Source organism: Eutrigla gurnardus (genome assembly GCF_963514095.1).
Source record: "Eutrigla gurnardus genome assembly, chromosome: 1".
NCBI classification, from domain to species: domain Eukaryota; kingdom Metazoa; phylum Chordata; class Actinopteri; order Perciformes; family Triglidae; genus Eutrigla; species Eutrigla gurnardus.
In genome coordinates this window covers 12,913,741-12,933,017 of record NC_139915.1, presented here as the reverse complement: position 1 = coordinate 12,933,017, position 19,277 = coordinate 12,913,741, and the positions used below count along the sequence as shown (strand labels likewise).

General features: G+C 41.0%; 1 protein-coding gene across 4 annotated transcripts in view; it reads right to left on the bottom strand.

Moving 5' to 3' along the window:
* celf1 (cugbp, Elav-like family member 1) overlaps positions 1-19,277 on the bottom strand; it is a 49,269-nt gene that overhangs the window by 21,452 nt on the left and 8,540 nt on the right. For all 4 annotated transcript variants that reach the window (XM_084019248.1, XM_084019249.1, XM_084019246.1 and 1 more), the window contains exons 3-4: positions 11,025-11,212; positions 7,151-7,233 (exon numbers count right to left, since the gene is read on the bottom strand). In XM_084019248.1, the coding sequence (XP_083875374.1) occupies positions 7,151-7,233; positions 11,025-11,212 (271 nt within the window). The remainder of the gene's footprint in view (positions 1-7,150; positions 7,234-11,024; positions 11,213-19,277) is intronic.

Below are 19,277 nucleotides of genomic sequence, written 5' to 3'. Positions count from 1 at the left end.
CAAGTAGAATTCAGACCCACTGGCCCGACCGGGTAAGTGGAAAAAAAACCTTAGCGTTGAGCCCTGTACGTGGAGAAATAATCCATTCTGTGATTCTATGATTGTGACCCTCTGAATCGTAATAGAATCAAATCGTGAGGTGACTGACAATTCCCACAACTAGGAAATACACATTCATATAAGAAAAAAAAAAAACATATTTATACTACATAATAAGTAGTAGTGGAATTTAATTTCTGAATTATTTTACCATTTATTTTGCTGCAACAGCAAATTGGATATATAATGATTAAGCAAAACCCCCATTCCGTTCAAGCTCACAATGTGTTTGGCATTTGGGACCATTAGCAATTTCCCCACTGAGAACATTACAAGTCATAAAGTGAGACAAATAAGTAAGTTTGTCAGTCAAAGAATCTCTTTTAGCTGCTATTTGGACCATGGCATAGAAGACATCTTCGAAGACTGCTTTTTCACCAATGCCAAAAGTATACCATAGCAAAGTAATATTACATTAACATAACATTAAAAACGTGACAAGATGGTTGGTGACATTTTGAGGCTGATGTGTCTAGACATGCGACAATATGGAAAATGGCATGTCACTTTTATCCCGGCCCAAATAAGTGTGATTCATGATAGTATCCCAAGAATCATCAAAATATGCTTAAAACTCTTTCAATGGCATTCTGGATAACGGATGTGAGCTGTTAAGGGGGGCTGAAAGTCTTGAGCTCCATGCCCGGGGGTCAAAACAAGCCCAGATAAGGGCTGGCCTCTTAACATCATGCACTAACCTTCAGTAGACATAACAGGCTTTGAAAAAAGAGTTGTAAAACGCAGACACTCCGCCAGAGGGCAGCATGTGATCACTTTGAAAATGGTGTGACATTTAAAGCATTTCTCACTAAGAAGGACTTCTCCAATATTGCATAATTCAAAAATAGCCAATGTTTGACTGTTTTGCTTCAAGTTCATACATCTCATATTGGATTTTCATATTACATCTAATTCAATTTTAAACTTCTTTCAGTTGGATAACAAAATCAAGAATGTGTTTCATTAGTATTGTCATGGTTTTAGAGAATAAAAGTAATGATGTTCACTTTAACACCGATGCAAACTTGAACACACTTGTATAAACTGTAACACAACAAACCAAAGGCTTACAACTGGTACTTATAAAGGGGATAGAAACAAAGCACATTTTAATTGACTGTTACTAACAAGGCAAAAGTTGGCTAACCGGATGTCAATAAAATGTATGACACAGCCAACAGTTGAAATAATAACTGAACAGGCCTAACATTAATTTTCCTAATGTGCCGGATGTATTTAAGGTGGGAGCAACGTCAACTGAGGTCAATTCTAACTAGGGTTGGGCCGATATCCGGTTTCACCGGTTCATTTTGGTGTACGGGCTAAACCGGTTTAATTTATGCAAACCAGTTGAACCGGCATTTGGCCTTATGACATGTTCTGGAAAATTAAAAACATCAGCGATGCGGCCTTACGCCGCAAAGTTATTTATAAACGGTAAGGGCATATCGCGGCATATTTTTGACTATCCTCTCAGTGATTACGGCCCAATCTTCTGTGTAAAAAAATTAATGTATCACTCGGGAGGGTCTGCTATGGCAAGTGCGACGCCTAGTGGGAAAGGTCGGTAACCGGTTTGGTCTGGTCTTTGGCTTAGTATCAGACCGGTTTGAAAACGTTTGTGTGCCTATGTTTGATTCTAACTATTTATTTATTAGCAAACCTCATTGCTAACATCCAAAAGTAAGCTACCGTATAACAACCGTAACTACCAACACAATAAACTATTCCTTTCATCCATTTCATCATATTATGTTACTGTAACTCTGCTTTTCCCTGTACCTCTTCCTTCCTTCTTTTCCTTCTTTTATTCATTTTGACATGACAACGCTAAAGTATTAGCATCTTTTCTGGAGTAACGTCAGGATCAGATCCACTAAAAACTACTACAAATATTTTGTATAAAACTGAAAGCACAGATTGGAGTTAAAGTTACAAATATATGTGTTACGTATGTTGCTCAAGCAAGTAAAAGCATCTCATATTGCATTCAATCATGCAGCTGTAGCTAGTGTTAGCATAGCAGCTGTAGCTAGTGTTAGCGCAGCTTCCGCTAACATTCACCTTATCTAACTTCACCCCTAATAGACAGCACAACTCTAAGTGAAGTACCACCAACTTCATCAATATGTTTGCATGATGAACTGGCTTGTTGGATACAATAACTGGGCTGTTTGCTGTGATAATGGTCTTTATTAGCATTTTTACTAGCATTAGCAAACACTCAGCCACTGCCTGCACCTGATACTCCTCACCAACATGATATTTATTCACCACAACACTGTGTGACATTTTTTAATATGTCTGAAACCTGGAAATCTTAAATTCCTAAACTGCACACTACAACGGGGAAATAACACAGTAGGACATACAGTGGTGCTAACACATCAGCGCTAAAAAACAGGAAGGAAATCACGTGAGATCAACAACAGTGTTGCCATGGTGACTGACTGACAGGCTGCAGGTTGTAGAGATAGTTTGAGTCGAGAGAGAAGTTTAGACTTTTTTATTTACAAAAGAAACATCCTACTATGTATGTATTGTTACACACCAATCTTTTCACACACATGCTCCAATTAATAAACAGGAAATGCTTTAAAATTTGGAGGCTCATATCTTTCACTTTTTATAAATTGTATAAAATATACTTACTAATGAATTAACTACCATATAATGAGTGTAATTTGCTTAATTATACACTCTTAAACTTAACTAAAACATTCTACTCAAATGTGGCATAACCATGTCATTTAATCTGCAATAAACACATTGACCACATGGTTCAGACATGTACTAGGCTTCACCTAGTCTTGTTATTTTATACTTCAGAACATTTTTGTCCTTCAAAGTGATACTTTTACTTTATACATTTAGGACGTTTCAGAGTCTGTACTTTTTCACTTTTACTTGAATAAAGAAGTTGAAACAGTACTTCTACCTTTACTAGTGTCTTTTTGAACACATGTACCTGTACTTAAGTATAGAACCTCTGCACAATTAGTGAAAAATCAGCAGAACCCCACAGGAAGAATGGTGGTGCAACTACAGGGGGTCATAGAGAAAGAGGACTACAGTGAAGCGAAATGGCATCAGCTGGAGACAGAAAGCAAATGCAAACTATCTACCAGAATAGAGGAATAAGTAAAAGATTTAAGAAGGAGCGTGGCTCAGAGGTAGAGGGTGCCATCCTCGAATCGGAAGATCGGTGGTTCGAATCCTGGCTCGGCCAGTCTGCATGCCGAAGTGCGGCTCCTCTGTAGTATAAAGCAACTACAGCTAGTAGCTTTAAATGCAGGTCCATTACCACATAGAGCGGATACATTCCCAAATTGACATAATGGGCTACAGCTCTGAAGTGGAAAAGAACTATGGAAGAAGAAACAATACTGGATACGCATTGACAGAGGATGCCCCAGAAGTAATGTGTCCTATAATGACTAAAGGGCCAGGAACCAAACGCTGCTATGTGTCGTGGTCATACATGGGTATTTCCAGAAATAAATGGATCACTGCATTGGAAGAAAGTATAGCAGGAGTAACGCTGGAACTAGGTGATATTAAGGTCATGCTCATGCATACAGCTGGAAAACACATGACTGAAGAAATCTTTCATACAGCGCAACGGAAAACTGCAGGAAAAAGACCAAACACCTGGCCAACAGGCTAACACAACTACAGCTGAATGAGTTGGCCAAACTCAAGAAAGAGAAGGCAGAGTGTATATCCCTTATTCTGGGCGTACGAGAAGGAGCAGGCAGTCACGGGTAGCTGGAGATGGCTGGAACAGAAACTTGTCACTGTGAACTGTAAGAATATCTCCTTAGCCTCACTTTGGTACCACACCAAATCTAATAAAATCATAAAAAATCCCTTAATTTAATTCTCGTGTAAAATTGTCATTGAAATACACAAACAACTCAAAATGAATGGTCTAGCTTTACCTTCATGCCCCATATGGGACAACCCAGTATTTAAGGCCGGTGGGAAACCTATTAGCAATGACTCATGGCAAGAAAAAAACATCACCAACCTAGGTCAAATCCTGGGAAACAACGGAGAAATGCTCTCCTTTAAGGAACTCAAGAAGAAATTTGGTTTAGATAACTCGGATACATTCCAGTATCTTCAAATCAAGTCCATCATGCAAAGCTTCGCAAATATCATGTTAGCAGATAATGAATTCTTAGATATTAAGTTCAGGGATGCAGTCTCTGGCAGTGGAAAGGTATCCAAAATCTATAGGCTGTTATGTTACACTTCTTCTTGCATCTCTTCTAAAGTTAAAAAAGCACAATGGGAGAAAGATTTGGGCATACACTTAACATCAGAACAATGGGAAACTATTCTGAACCGCTCAAACAATCTTTCAAAATGTGTCAGGTATAAAATCATACAAATCAAGATTCTGTTCAGATCCTACATCACCCCACATAAACTTAAGAAAATGAATAATGGTGTTACAGATAAGTGTTGGCATGGGTGTGGAATGAATGGAACTCTCATCCACTTACTGTGGCATTGCCCAGAAACACAGACATTTTGGTTAAAAATCAGAGATTATTTATGTAAATTATTTAAAATCAACTTCCCATTGGACCCAGCAGTGGGCCTTCTGGGAAAACAGATAGAGGGAGCAACCACAAAAAAACTTCAACATTTGTTAGACCTAGCCTTCCTTTCAGCTAAACGACTAATTCTTATGAACTGGAAAGTGAAGAAACCAAATTGTTTTGATATAGATAACTGGCAGAAGGATTTTCTGGAACTTGTTTCTATGGAACAAGCAGCCTCTGCTCTGCAAGATCTGGGCAGTGACCACACAGATCCCCTGAGTCAAATCATGTCACTCCTGAAAGAAAGGTGGTCACTGGACCAGGCTTGTTGACTCTCTCTTCCTACTCTACAGGTGGAAGAGAACAGGATTAAATGTTTCCAAATGTTAAAATGTTGCATTTTATTGTGAACGGGCAGAATGATAGCCTCAATTTTCCCTTTTCAGCACTCTCTGTGTGGTGCCCGGTCTTGGTGGGCTATGTCCCCAGCCCTGCCAGTCTCAGAACGGGACCACTGTATGTGTGTGTGTGTGTGTGTAGGAGGGGTGTTTTATGAATGTATTCATGAACTTCCACTCAACTTTTGCAGTTGTTGTTGTTGCTGTTGTTGTTTTTGTTTGTCAACTTTGTTGTACTGTATACGTAAAAGTAAATAAAAATTATATATACAAAAAAAAAGAAAGAGAAGGCAAAGACTCAAGCACCTCTGTGACCATGGATCAAGTTCAGACACAATCAACAGTGACATTGGCACCTCAGACCCTAATCATGCCCCTGGTGATATTCCAGACTCAGGCCCCTCAGGTACAGGGCCGGCAGCAGGATGGAATTGGGAGGCCCAGAGGGGGTGAACTAATACCAGTTTTGTCACAGCCACAGGATGAGCCCACCATAGTTGTGATAATACAAAATCAAGAACATCATTTCATGGCTGTCACATGGGCCACCTGCTCGCATATTGGAAAATCCGGCTCAAAACTGCAGTCCAGTTCATCAGTGCAGATTAGATCATCAAAGCCCATACACATTCAGCTTAAGCCTGGAGCCAGGCTAAATACATCAAACAATATCCACTGAAGCAGCATGCTATAGAAGGAATCATTACAGATTGGTACATGACTTGAGAGCAACTTAAGTCTCAACTCCTTTTTCAGCATACCACTAAATCCACACACACAACATCTATTTTCTTTTACTTAGCAGGGACTATATACATTTCTGGCTCAGAGCTACATAAAATAACAACATTAGAAATGGGAGGAAACAACGTCAGTAGAGACAATTTGCAACTCTGCCGAGTAGAATGTTGAATACTTAGGAAGAAGATTGTGTGTGGGGGGGGGGGATGGCTAAAGCTCCAAATCCACAAATAGTGGGACAGATGCTCCCTTTTCTGGGGATGCAGTCGGCCATGGATTGGTGATTATGCAATGAATACAGCACCTATGCGAGCCCTACAGTTATCAGTATTATCCATATCTAATGTTAAGATTGCATGATTGAAGGAATTACAGTATCGCATGCAACTTAGAAAAACTTGCAACAACATGAAAACTGAAGGTATTCAAAGGGTTACGATTCACTCTGGGAATCATTGGAAATGGTGATATTAAACTCAAATTGCATCCAACTCAATTCATTTTGTTGTAATTTAAGTGGTGGGGAAGTGGTTCATACTCCCACCCTGGCCCAGATGTGGACCATCTCTCCTCCAACATAACATCATCCAACATGACCAATTTGATGGTGGGTCAGTGATGGTCTGAGGAGTCATAGCCTTGGAGAGTTGCACAGACCTCCATGTCTAGTGCAGTGCAGTGGGCCCTGGGTTCCTCCTGCTGCAGTGGGCCCTGGGTTCCTCCTGGTGCAGGACAATGTCGTGATGTGGCCAGAGTGTGCAAGCAGTTCATGATCGCAAAAACATAGATGCCATTGACTGGCCCCCTTGTTCCCCTGACCTAAATCCAATTGAGCACCTATGGAACATACCATAGGCATGCTGCCAAGTACTGCCACAGGGGCAAAACACACTACTGAGTCAAAATATGAGTTGCCGTGATGAAAGTCATGCAAGTTTGATCAGCCTGTGATTAGAATGTTTTACTTTGATTTTTGGTGTTATTTTGAATACAGCCCAACATTGTTTGATGATATGGTTTCTATTGACCGCTGTTACTTAATTTGGTTGAAAACAACAATGTACAATACTTGTACCAATTTCCCGGTTAAACAGTTACCTTCTGGGCCTTTTTTAAACAAATATACAATTTCGGTAGTTGTATGCACAGTTAGTCCAAAAAATGTACTTAAGAAATAGTTGAACAAAAAAGATTTGGCTCTCAATAGTGTGACTGCTGAATCCACATTCACACTAATCTGCCCAGACAGTTCATACATCCCACATTTGGTACAGCTGATAAGGGGCAGGCACACAGAAGAAGTTAGTCCATATGAAACAGCATGCATTGAAAGTGTAGATTAAGGAGGCTTTCACCTACCCCTGGCAGAATCTTCATGTTGTGCAGAGCATTCTGTGCTTCCAAGGCTGATTTGCGAGTATAGTATGTTATAAAACAGCAGCCTGCCAGGGATTGAAAAAGATAACTGTATCAAACACCTGACTCAGTTACTAGATGTGTTACCATCTGCTTTGTGGAGGATATGCTGGGCCCACAAAAGTTTGGCCATACTACCTCTAGGCCAGAGTTCTTCAACAGGGGGTCCGCGACCCCTAGGAGGTCTGCAGAGTTACTGCAGCGGGTAACCGAAATTATTTGATCGCAAACTTTTTTTCCCCAAAATGATATGTCCCAAAATACTCATTAACACGAATACAACCTATAATAAGCAAATATAATTGTTCCTATTAAATGTTATGTTGTGAAATTGTGATTAAAATATGTTCTATAAATCTGAATCTGTCAAGAATTAGTATTTTTATGGCTAAGCATTTTAAACATACATCATAACAAAGTACTGTTATACGTTGCATTATAGGCTGCACTACACATTATTATTGGCTTGGTTTAATAAGCATCACAATTTTATATGATATATAATTAGAGGGTCCCTCCACCGTGTCACTATAAGCCAAGGGGTCCTTGGCCAAAAAATGTTGAAGACCTCTGCTCTAGGAAATTACAAGGTCTTCATCAACCCCAAAAAATATCAATTAAAGGAAGAAAAATAAATAGAATTAAAAATGTGTTTTTCCCTGCAGTCAAAGAACACCTCGGGTTATTCCAGAAAGCAGGCTCAACAAACTCTTAGCTTAACCCTAGACTCTGAGTAAATCTGAGTTTTCGGTTTCAGAACAGCTGTTCTGAATTAGTTCAATCAACTCTCTGAGTATGTAAACTCAATTACCCGTGTACCTGCTGACTCTACAAAGCCATCATCAATGGAGCTTCGATACCATGATTCACCAAGGCAACAGGAGAGTTGGAGATATTACGGTTTATGCAGTTTATGGAGAAAATGAGCTCATCCTTAGAAGGCAAAGTATAGACAGATGGTCTGGGAGGCAATTACTGCCTGAATGAATGCGTATACGACTGAATGAAACAGTTGATTGATCTAAAAGTTGATAACATCCTCTGTAGTAAAGAACAGCTTTTACCAGCTCAGAATAATCTATAAAATAAAACATATTTGTCATATCACAATCTGCAAAAAGTAATCCATGTCTTTATAACAGCCCGGCTGGATTACTGTAACCCCCTCTACCTTGGTCTCTCCCAGTCCCTCATATCATGCCTCCAAATGGTCCAGAATGCAGCAGCGAGACTGTTGACTGGTTCTAAAAAGCGGGAGCACATCACCCCGTTCTTGCCTCCCTTCACTGGCTGCCAGTACATCACAGGATCCATTTCAAGGTATTGCTGATGGTGTTTAAACCTCAAAGCCCCCATTCAGCCCCTATGTCCTTAAGGTCCTGTAATAAGGGTCTTCTCCATAACCCCCGCCCTAGACTGAAACAGAAAGGTGACAGGGCCTTTGCAGTAGCTGCTCCGCACTTGTGGAACCAACTGCCACCACACACACGTGATGCCCCCTCTATTGCTGCCTTTAAATCAATGCTCAAAATCCATCTGTACACCCTGGCCTTTTCTCCACCTTAATTGTCCTACCTCTGCACATCTATGTTTGTCCCTGCTGCATCCCGACTCTAGTATGTGGATGTTTGTGTTTATGTGTCTCTTTGATTTAAAGGGATAGTTCGGAATTTTGGACATAAGACCTATTTTCCAAGTCAGCCGGTGTTTGAGACGCCTGGAGACAAGTCAATGGTTCTAGTTAGACAGGCATTAAAAACAGTCTTGCCCACTCCACAGTGCACCCGAGGCAAATCAGTTGTAATGGCAGACTATCGATGTACATATCTGTGTTGATAGAATGTTTGAAATAAACATAACGCGTCTTAGAGTTTTGAGTCCGATGGAGCAAAGTAAAATTCCGCTGCTGCTGAGAAACTAGTTCCTCAAAAAATGGATGATTCATGCGATGCGAGGTTAGTTTTGTTTCAAATATTATTCTATCAACACAGATATGTACATCGACAGTCTAGTGTTTTAATTGATTTGCCCCGGGTGCACTGTGGAGTCCGTATGAGTGTTTTTAATGCCTGTCTAACTAGAACCATTGACTTGGGCTAGCCATAGCATAAGCGAACTCGGCAACTAGAAGAACTGAATGAAATTTCTTGAAAACGTCTCCAGACGTCTCGAACACACCGGCTGACTTGGAAAATAGGTCCTATGTCCAAAATTCCGAACTATCCCTTTAACATCTTTATTTTTACTTTTCATTTTTACTTCATAAATGCACTATGTATGGCACTTTGGTCAGTGGGAACTGTAAATAAATGTGCTTTATAAATACATTTTACTTAATTACCGGTAGTTACATTTTCTTTTCAAATGGGCTGTGTAACACTGTGGTGTAATTAATAACGCTGACTACTGCACAGGTGACGGGTTCAATTCCTGTAGTGCATGAGTGTAAGTAACAAAATGTAAAAACTATTATTTTGATATTGGTACAATCCCACAGGCACAACAAGAACATGGCTGCAGCTGGAAATGAAGCATAAGGATATTGTGCAAATAAGTACACTAAGGGATACATATGGTTTTAATCATATTTAACATATAAATAAATATAAATAGTAAATATAAGCAGCAATTTAAAACATTTCAGAAAACTCCCATTCGCCAAAAATCTAAAGAGTTCTGCAAAGAATCTGTTCTGGTCGGAGATTATGTCTGTGATATGAAATGTTGGAAATGTAAATCGGAAAATATTGATGAGACATATGAGGTGTGAGGAAAAAACTGTAATAGTCTACGAAGTAATCAAAATCCTCTCCCGACGTAATGCTGCTAGAATCAATTTTAGTTCCACATCTATGAGGTTGACAAGGACAACAGTTGGTTCAGATTTAGGAAAAGGATAGAGCCAGTTACCATGGTAACTGACCTACACATTAAGTTCACTCTCTGTCTGGAACGGAAAACTCAGAGTTTGTTAACCCTGAGAAGCCCTCTTCTCCAGAGTTTTAGCGGAAACTGCTTCCTGGAGTGAGCCATCAGCCAAAAACATTTTTATATCCGAGTTAAACAGAAGGGTTCCTTGAAAAAAAAAAAGGAAACTGGTTTATACAGCAAGTTAGCACACCGATAATGTCCACCTGGTTTATTTGAAGCTACAAAAGGATTTTTTTTTTTTTAAAAGATGAAAATGAATTAGAATTACTGCTTCACATTTGTACACAATCAACAACACGTCAAGTTGCAGTTGACTGGTTGACTTGCTGTGTGACATTTCTGGTCAAAATGTCACCACTTCATCATTTTATCGTATTAGACTAATTGTTTTGACTTTCTCAAGTTATGGCCAAAATGTGTTTTTCTGGTCACAGTTATGCGTGGTATTATATGAAAATTTCACGTCACAATTACCCTGGCGATTGTGATTCACAATATTGCTATTAAATCAGGATTTTTTTTCACTTGTCCATCATGAAAGTGTGCTTGACAGCTTTTTAAAACAACTCAAGATGATATTTACAATTATCACTAATGGCAAATCACCACGATCAACTAATTGTGAGTGTTGTTATCATCATAAAATGCTTTATAGTCCCATACCTAGTCACAGTGACCTTGACCTATGACCACCAAATTCAAAATAAATTCATCCTCAAGTGGATGTTTGTTCACAGTGACTGCTGTCTCCAGGTCATCAAAAAAGGCACACAGCACCATCAAGTTCAATTTGATATGACACTGCTAAATGAAAGTGCTCCATATTAGACAAATTCAAATTAAATAATTCAGTGTGTGCACAAACGTATGTCACAAGAAGCCTAACCTTTACTCTGTGGTGGATTCTGGCTGCGGTCTCGAAGAACATTTATCTCATAGACTGCTCCATAAGGCTCAAACAGCTCACGAAGCTGGTCCTCGGACCAGGACCGTGGAATCTGTCCCACAAACATCTTAATGGCATCAACGTCTGGTTGGTCGGGGTGGTCCAGAGACCCATTCATCTTTTTCCCACTATGAAGACAAAAACCAGTACATTAGATGGAGGCTACATGTCCTGTACCTCGAACATATGACAATATACATATACATACACTGAACACAAATATAAACACAACACTTCAAGATAAAACTGCACATCCTAGAGTGGCCTTTTACCTTGACCATCCTAAGGTACACCTGGGGCCTGTACTACAAAGCAAGTTCAACATACCCACGGTTCCCGGGTACCCATCTTTCTTTAGTGTGGTTTCACTAACCCTAACAAATGCAATCAAGATAAGCGGTCACACAACGCTGGTTATCAACTTGGTAAGTCAACCCAGGGTTTCCCTTTCCAGCTATGAGCGCGTGCACATAAAAGAGATGGTGTTTGCAGCATTTGACCAATCACAGACATGGATCAGTCTACGGGCAGCAGAGTGGCATATTTCACGTACGAGGAGCAAACCATAATCTTACAGAAATACCAAGAAGTAAAACATATAATACAGGCTATAAGCAACAGTTTCATCAGCCAAATGCAGGAAGGACAGTTGGCAAAAAAACATTAATAGTCTTATAATATCACTGCCCCATCATAAGGGCACTACTAGATCTGACTATAATTACATTTGTGTATTCCATTAAATTAATGTCTTGCTTAGATGTATTCTTATGGTGTGATGTATGACAATATCATCCTCAATCTTTCAGCTGCAATCCTGGCAGTGTAAAACGGACTTGGGATCAAATATAAAATAAATATAAAAACATAATTCACAGTGGTAAGTAGGCTTACTGTTATAACTGGCGTGTGCCACCTTATGAATTGCATTGCAGACTTTTGCTCAGGTTCGCTGCATCACCCCTAGGACACACAAAAGCACCCATGGCAAAGTAACGCTGTGCAATGCATACAGTCTGGCACTGTAAGCACTTGACTCCTACGTGTCGCCCCGGCAAAATACAGCTCGAAGTAATAAGTAATTCCCTCCAATGAGAATCTGTATCTCTCAAATAAAAAAGACAAATACAAAGGATTTTGCCGGTCTCTGAACACTCTAGCTCTCCTAAGAGACCCTCCTACGATCCACCCACCCAAATTCATCTGCCAAATGCAGGAAGGACAGCTGGCAAAAACTCACCGCTCTCTCTCTCGCCCCTTTAACTCTCACGCTGTCTTCCCACAATGAAAAGCAGAAAAAATAACTTTAAACAAATTAATGTGTTGTGCAAATGAGATGTATTTTTATGGCGTGGTGTATGACAATATCAGCCTCATTCTTTCATCTGCAATCCCAGCAGTGTAAAACGAACTTGCAAATAAAATATAAAAACATAATTCAAAGTGGTAAGTAGACTGTACACTGACACAGATAAGTCATTCCCTCCGAATGAGAATCTGGATTCCACATATAAAACATCATCAGGGAAAGAAAAAGGGTTTTGCCGGTCTCTGAACACTCTAGCAGTTCTTCGAAGAGATAGATAGACTGGCATCCTGTCCAGGGTGTACCCTGCCTTCGCTCCATGTCAACTGGGATCGGCTCCAGCCCCCCCGCAACCCTGAATACAGGATAAGCGGTAGACGATGGATGGATCCTGGGCAGATAACACCTTCATGTCCGAGAATGAATATGGGGAAGACGTACTGGGAGATGTTGAAAATCATTCATTTATGGCGCAACTGTTGAGCCGTATCAGTATGAACCTGAAATTCACACAAGCCGGTAAGTAAGCAGGTGTAACTTTCAGCAAATGGTTGACCTCCTTTATATTCTGGTTTTGTCCTCTGATCTAGGGGTGAGAATCTTTGGGTGTCTCTCGATTCAATCTCAATTCTCATATTTCAGGAAAATACTAGATACTTTTTTCGATACCATGGGAAAACAAAAAGAAATTAAGATAATTAAGAGTACACTCCGGGTGAGTCTGCAGGTTGGTGAGTGATGTCATCAACCAGGGGGCCAGGATAGATACTCTATCTCCTAATAAAATAAGTAATTATGGCAATAGAGCCCAGTGTTGACGGACTTTATAATTAATTACTCAAAGTTGCGTATGAGCCATGTGTCTACAGCAGCTCGTTGTTTGAGCTGAATCCCACAGAACTGTTAAGTAATAAATAGGAATAATGTGGTAGTGTGGTTTTTTATTTTATTTTAAAAGACCATTTACATTTGGGGCATTTAGCAGATGCTTTTGTCCAAAGCGACTTAAAATAAGTACATTTGTCAAAAGAAAGAAACCACAACATATCATTGCCGATAACATAAGAGAGCGAAAAAAAGAGAGGAACAGCTGGATGTCATCTGCGTATCAATGGTAGGAGAATCCATGTGATGTGATTACAGAGCCTAGTGATCCGCTGTATAATGAGAAAGCGGTCCTAGTACTGAGCCTTGAGGGACACCCGTTTCCAGAGAACAGGGTTTGGACATAGAGCCATTCCAAGTAACCTGAAAGGTGCGATTTGTCAGGCATGATGTGAACCAGGTTCGAGCAGAGTCAGTGATGCCAAGTTCAGCTAGGGTGGAGAGGAGGATTTGGTGGTTGACTGTGTCAAATGCAGCAGATAGGTCGAGGAGAATGACAACAGAGGAGTGGGATAAGGCACTGGTGTCGCGCAGGGACTGAATGGTCACTGTGAGGAGGGCCGTCTCAGTGGAGTGAGCAGTCCTGAATCCCGATTGATTAGGGTCAAGGAGGTTGTTCTGTGAGAGATAGGATGACAGTTGGTTGTAGGCGGCACGTTCCAGGGTTTTAGAGAGGAATGAAATAAGAGATACAGGTCTGTAGTTTCGGATCTCAGCAGCGCCTAGGGTGGGTTTTTTTAGGAGGGGCTTCACTGTAGCTGTCTTAAAAGCCGCTGGAATGACACCTGAGGTGAGGGAGGAGTTGATCAGGGTGGTGAGGAATGGCAAGATGTCGTGTGAGATGTCTTGGAGAAGAGAGGAGGGAATCGGGTCAAGGGAGCAGGTGGTGGTTAGATGTAACAAGTGCGTGAACGTCTTCAGAGGAGAGAGGGCTAAAGCTGGTAAGGCCGTCAGAGTTGAGAGTTGGGGGAGACGTTTTCTGGGAGGTTATAGGAGTGAATGAGGGAATGAAGTATTCAGCAGTGAGGGAGGAAGGAGGGGGAGGGGTAGGAGGGGTGAGGAGGGAGGAGAACATGAGAGTTTTCTGGGGTTGGAGGCGGACGGGTTGATCCTTGACAGGTAGAAGGCAGATTTAGCTGCCGAAACAGTTGAGATGAAGTCAGAGAGGAGGTGGCGGTAGTGAGCAAGGTCCTCATCCTGGCCTGATTTCTTCCATTTTCTCTCTGCCGCTCGCAACACTGATCTGTTGGTTCGCAGAGATTCGGACAGCCAGGAAGGAAAGAGAGATGATCGCGCTGGTCGTGAGGTGAGGGGACACAGAGCGTCCAAAGACAAGGAGAGTGAGGAAATCAGGATGGAGGAGGCTTCCTCAGTAGGCATTAGGGCAAATTGGACTGTGGATGGTAGTGAGAAAAAAATAGTTGAGGAGAGAGCGGGATTTCAGGTTGCGGTTTTTGTGGTGGACTGCATGGGGAGAGAGAAAGTCACAAAGTGGTGGTCGGACACGTTGAGCGAGTGCCAAGATGCCACAGGATCTTGTGAAGATAAGGTCAAGTTGGTTCCCGGCCGGGTGGGTGGGTGGAGAGTGTGAGGACAAATGTGGAGAAGAAGTCGATCAATTCAGATGAGAGCAGCTTTCCTGGGTGGATGTTGAAGTCACCTAGGACGACGAGTGGTGTGCCATCATCAGGGGAGCAGCTTAGGAGGGCATCCATCTCATCTAAAAAGTCACGGAGAGGACCGGGTGGGCAATAGATCACTATGAGCTAAGCTTGAAAGGAAGGGTGACAGAGACGGCGTGGAATTCAAGTGGAGATCGGGGTAGGTGGTCCAAGGACCTGGTAGGACCACCTGGGTGAGATAAGGTGTCCAGTTCCTCCTCTTCGACCTGTTCGTCTTGGGGAGTGTGAACGAGTCTACAGTTGAGACAGCTGGAGTGGCAGTGTTTTCTATGGTGATCCAGGCATACACTGAAATGGTGTCTGCTTTCTTGACTGCAGACATAATTCTTTGTAATAATGAAAATAAGTATTGAATAAGTTTATAAATATAATTTAAATCCTACAGTATTAAACAACTGTAGAACCAAGAAAACTATTATTTTGCACACGTCAGCACTCAAATGTGTTAAAGTGCGCACCTGAGTGTGCTTAGAATGTGTTCTTACCTAAGAACAAATGCCAGAATATTTGCGAACACTGCCTAAGAAAAATCTTCTCAACGGCAAATAAGGCCTATTGCTCTCATCTTTAATGAGATATTTTTAAAAATTATAACATTTCACCTAACAGGAAGTCGGCCATCTTGGATTTTGAGAGTATATATATTTTTTTTAACAAACATGTGAGAATACTTTATGATTCAAATTTCACATGAAGATATTTACACACCCATATTGAGGCATAGTCATATCGCCGTCTACGACAAAAGGAAGTCAGCCTTATTTCCAATGTACATGGTTTTATACTACACTTGATTAGTGTGTGTTCTCTAGAATCACTGACAGGATTACATTTCACTAAAATGTTATGTGATTTTATGTAAAAAATAATATTGACTGACTGACCAACTGATTGAACAGAATCCATTTACAATTTAGCCAGTGCAATCTGGAATAGAGAAGTGGAAAAAATAACTGGAATAGCAGTACGCTCCCCCCCTTTGGTTTTTCTGCAATACCAAAGTGCAACATGATTAAATGCTAGCATTTCACCTTTCATAGGAAAATAGTCACACTGACACTGCCCTTGATGTGCATGGGGTGCGAGGTCTCATTCAAAGCTGCTTTAATTTTCTTACAATTTGGCTTTGGTGTGGGACGTTAGCTCTATAGCATCCCTGAATTACTTTAGGCTTTTTCTATGATATCCCCAAAATTTGGTACCCACATAGCTCTACTCATTTAACCATCAAATATCAATATCAGTATCTGCCTTAACAAACCATTTTTACTTAGTCTCTAGTTTGAATGTGATGGGACATGAAGATAATTCTTTGTCTTTCTTCTTATACGAGTATAATTTTACACAACAGAGACAGACATTCAAACTTATTAAATTCACAACACATGCACAAACATGCATGCACACACACAAACACACACAGGCTTTAAAGTGAGTTGTGTCAGGGAACTGGTCAGTATGCGGATGCACAATACTGACAAAATTAAATATCACATCAATTGTGACATTAATGCAGGTGCTGTCAGATAAAATTTGATCAAAAGATTACTTTGGGGAAAAACAATTTCAACAATGTAATTGTAATTAAAGTGAGAGGCATTCATTGTTTTTTAGTTTGTTAGAGCAGCCTATGAAGCAAAGAACACTGTCACTGTGTTGGTTACTGCATGGATAATAACAGGAACAGAAAATCAAAAAACAAAACCCAACCTGAAACCTGGCATAAACAAAGGTGCCAAAACTCCTCTGAGAACACTTGTGCTTTGTGGAGGAAAATTGCAACTATGAGAGAGACCTACTATCACAACACAGCTGCCCATGATTATTACTAATTTCGTACTAAATCGCAATAAAGATAGACCAGTCTACTCAGGCTGACTTCCAGGGACACATGACAATATTAGAAAACATATACAACTCACACAGCTACCCAGAGCGAGTTACTTACACAGGACTAGAATTCAAAGAGCAATGGTCCACCATCATCTCAGGGAGAAAATCCAACTTAAAAGAAGCCATGATGGCAAAATCGTATTCTTCTTCTTCTTTCTTCTTCTTTGAACAAAAGAACACGGGAACTAAGCTAAATATACAGAGTGATCAGAGGGTGGTGGTAAACTCCAGATACTTGTTGGTAAGTTCCTGTCGAATGATATAATAATGCAGCTGAGAAAAACGGTGTGCCACAACAACCAATGCACATGGAGACTCCGTCCACTGGAACACATATACGACAAACAAAACCTAGCTGAGGAACCACCTTCGTTAAATAAAGAAGAAGAGCCTTCAGTTTGGCTTTCCAGGTTCTGGGACTGGGACTAAACACTGCATGGAGATCACGAAGAGCTGCTGAGATCACTGGGGCCAGAGAAAGTAATGGCCATTTGGGGTCCCACAATCAAAGTGCTGATGATCCACAGCCTTTGTGAACATTTTTCCTAGGCCAGCAGATCTGGCTGCAGCGTCAGATAAACATGGTGTCAGATTGATGGTGATAAGGCCCAGTGGGCAGAGGGAATGAAAAAGGGAGTGAATAGTACTCCCCTGCCAGTAGCTAATCCCTGGACTAGCCACACCAGGCGCTAACAATTAGGTTCCGGCCTGAGTGGAGCTGTGTTTACCCTGTTGTTCTAAAGGCTGCACTAGTTTGTGTGTGATACATGTGTGTAAAAACACAAGTGAGCCAATGGCAAATGACACTGGCTTTGGCCTTTATACAAGCCACAGTGCACACACAAGCTCTCACACAAACAAACAAGACACATATAAACACACCTATACCTATGAAGCACAGAGGTAGAGCAGCCATCCTTTAACCATGAGGTTGGCTGTTGATCCCTGGTTGTTATTGTCCATATGTCAACCGTAATGTCCAGGGATCATATATAACAGAACACTGGACTATCTGCATTCTAGCTTAAGGTAGTTGTTTGCTGAACATTTTTCCTTCTGCTCAACTATTTTTACAATCTTTTTCGTTGTTCCATAGACTGGTGCCTATTTATTTTGCAACATGACAGCACTCAATCATGCATATACCACAGCTGTGAAATAACAAAAAACCTCTTTCTAGTCATACCAATATTTCCAAAGAAATTAGGTTTCTAATCCCACAATTTATGAGTGGGCCTTATGTGCTTTACTGGGAGCTGGCGAGTGAAAATGTGCGAATGGGAGTTGGAGAGGCCCTTTGACAACAATGCTGTGATTACACACATATGAGAAATACCGACACTGCAGTTACTGAAAATGTGCCTGCCCTCAACATTATTCACACACTCTGAATCTAGCTACCTAGCAGGTGTTACGGTGTGTTCAAACCAAATGCAAAGCAAACTTTTCCACAGTGAGAATGTTCATTTTGTGAAAGAAATGGGAGACTCCCTGCAGTCTATTACCCAATGTTTTATCTTATGCACATGTGTGCTATGTGTAGTTTAGGAGTTTATTTAATCAAAATAAAACAGCACAATACATATCAGCAGCCAGCCTTAAAAAACACATCAATCCAACTATGTCCTCATACGGAAAACATAAAGGTCAGAGCAGGGTCTGTTTCGAAAAACAAAACAAATTAAATAAATGGCACCTATCTGGGAACCACAAATGTAATTACATTACAGAAAAATGCTAAACTTTCCTCCTCTATTTCCTCCTCTTCTCTGTTTCTCTACATCTGTCACTTCATTCTCTGTTCCTCCTCTCTCCTCTTCTCCACTGTCTGGTGCGCCTCTTTCTTTATTTCCTCTTAGTATTCTCCTCTCTCTTTCTCCTCCCTCTCTTTGACCTCCTGTCCCTGCTTTCTCATCACTGCCTGTCTCACCACTGCCTGTAAAATACATGTACAATTAATTGTACTGGAGAATTCTGCCCTGGGTACACCTGTTAGGCAGCCCGTCACTTTATTTAGCCTACTGGCTGATCTACCCGTCGCTCAAAGACCTACAAAAGCAGGTCTGAATGTGTGATCAAGTCCTGCAGCCCAGCTCCACTTCCACACGTTTCTGTTAGAGAAGCATCTTAAAGGTCCCATATTATGAAAAACACATTTTCTCTGGTCTCTACACCTATAAACTGGTCCTCCCTGAGCCTGTCAACTCCTAGAATGAGGAAAACAAGCGACTCCTGCATGGTCCCTGCAGCCAACGCACTGGTACAACGGCGCTCCTACGGGCTGTTCAGATTCAGCTCCCTTCGTTACGTAATGAAGGGAGTCATTTGCATAGGCCGAACTCCTCTGCACTATGATAGGAGATATCCGAGAGGGGGGCGTTCATCACCGATGTGAAGATCGGTGTGTCCTGCGGTGAGACAGTGGCA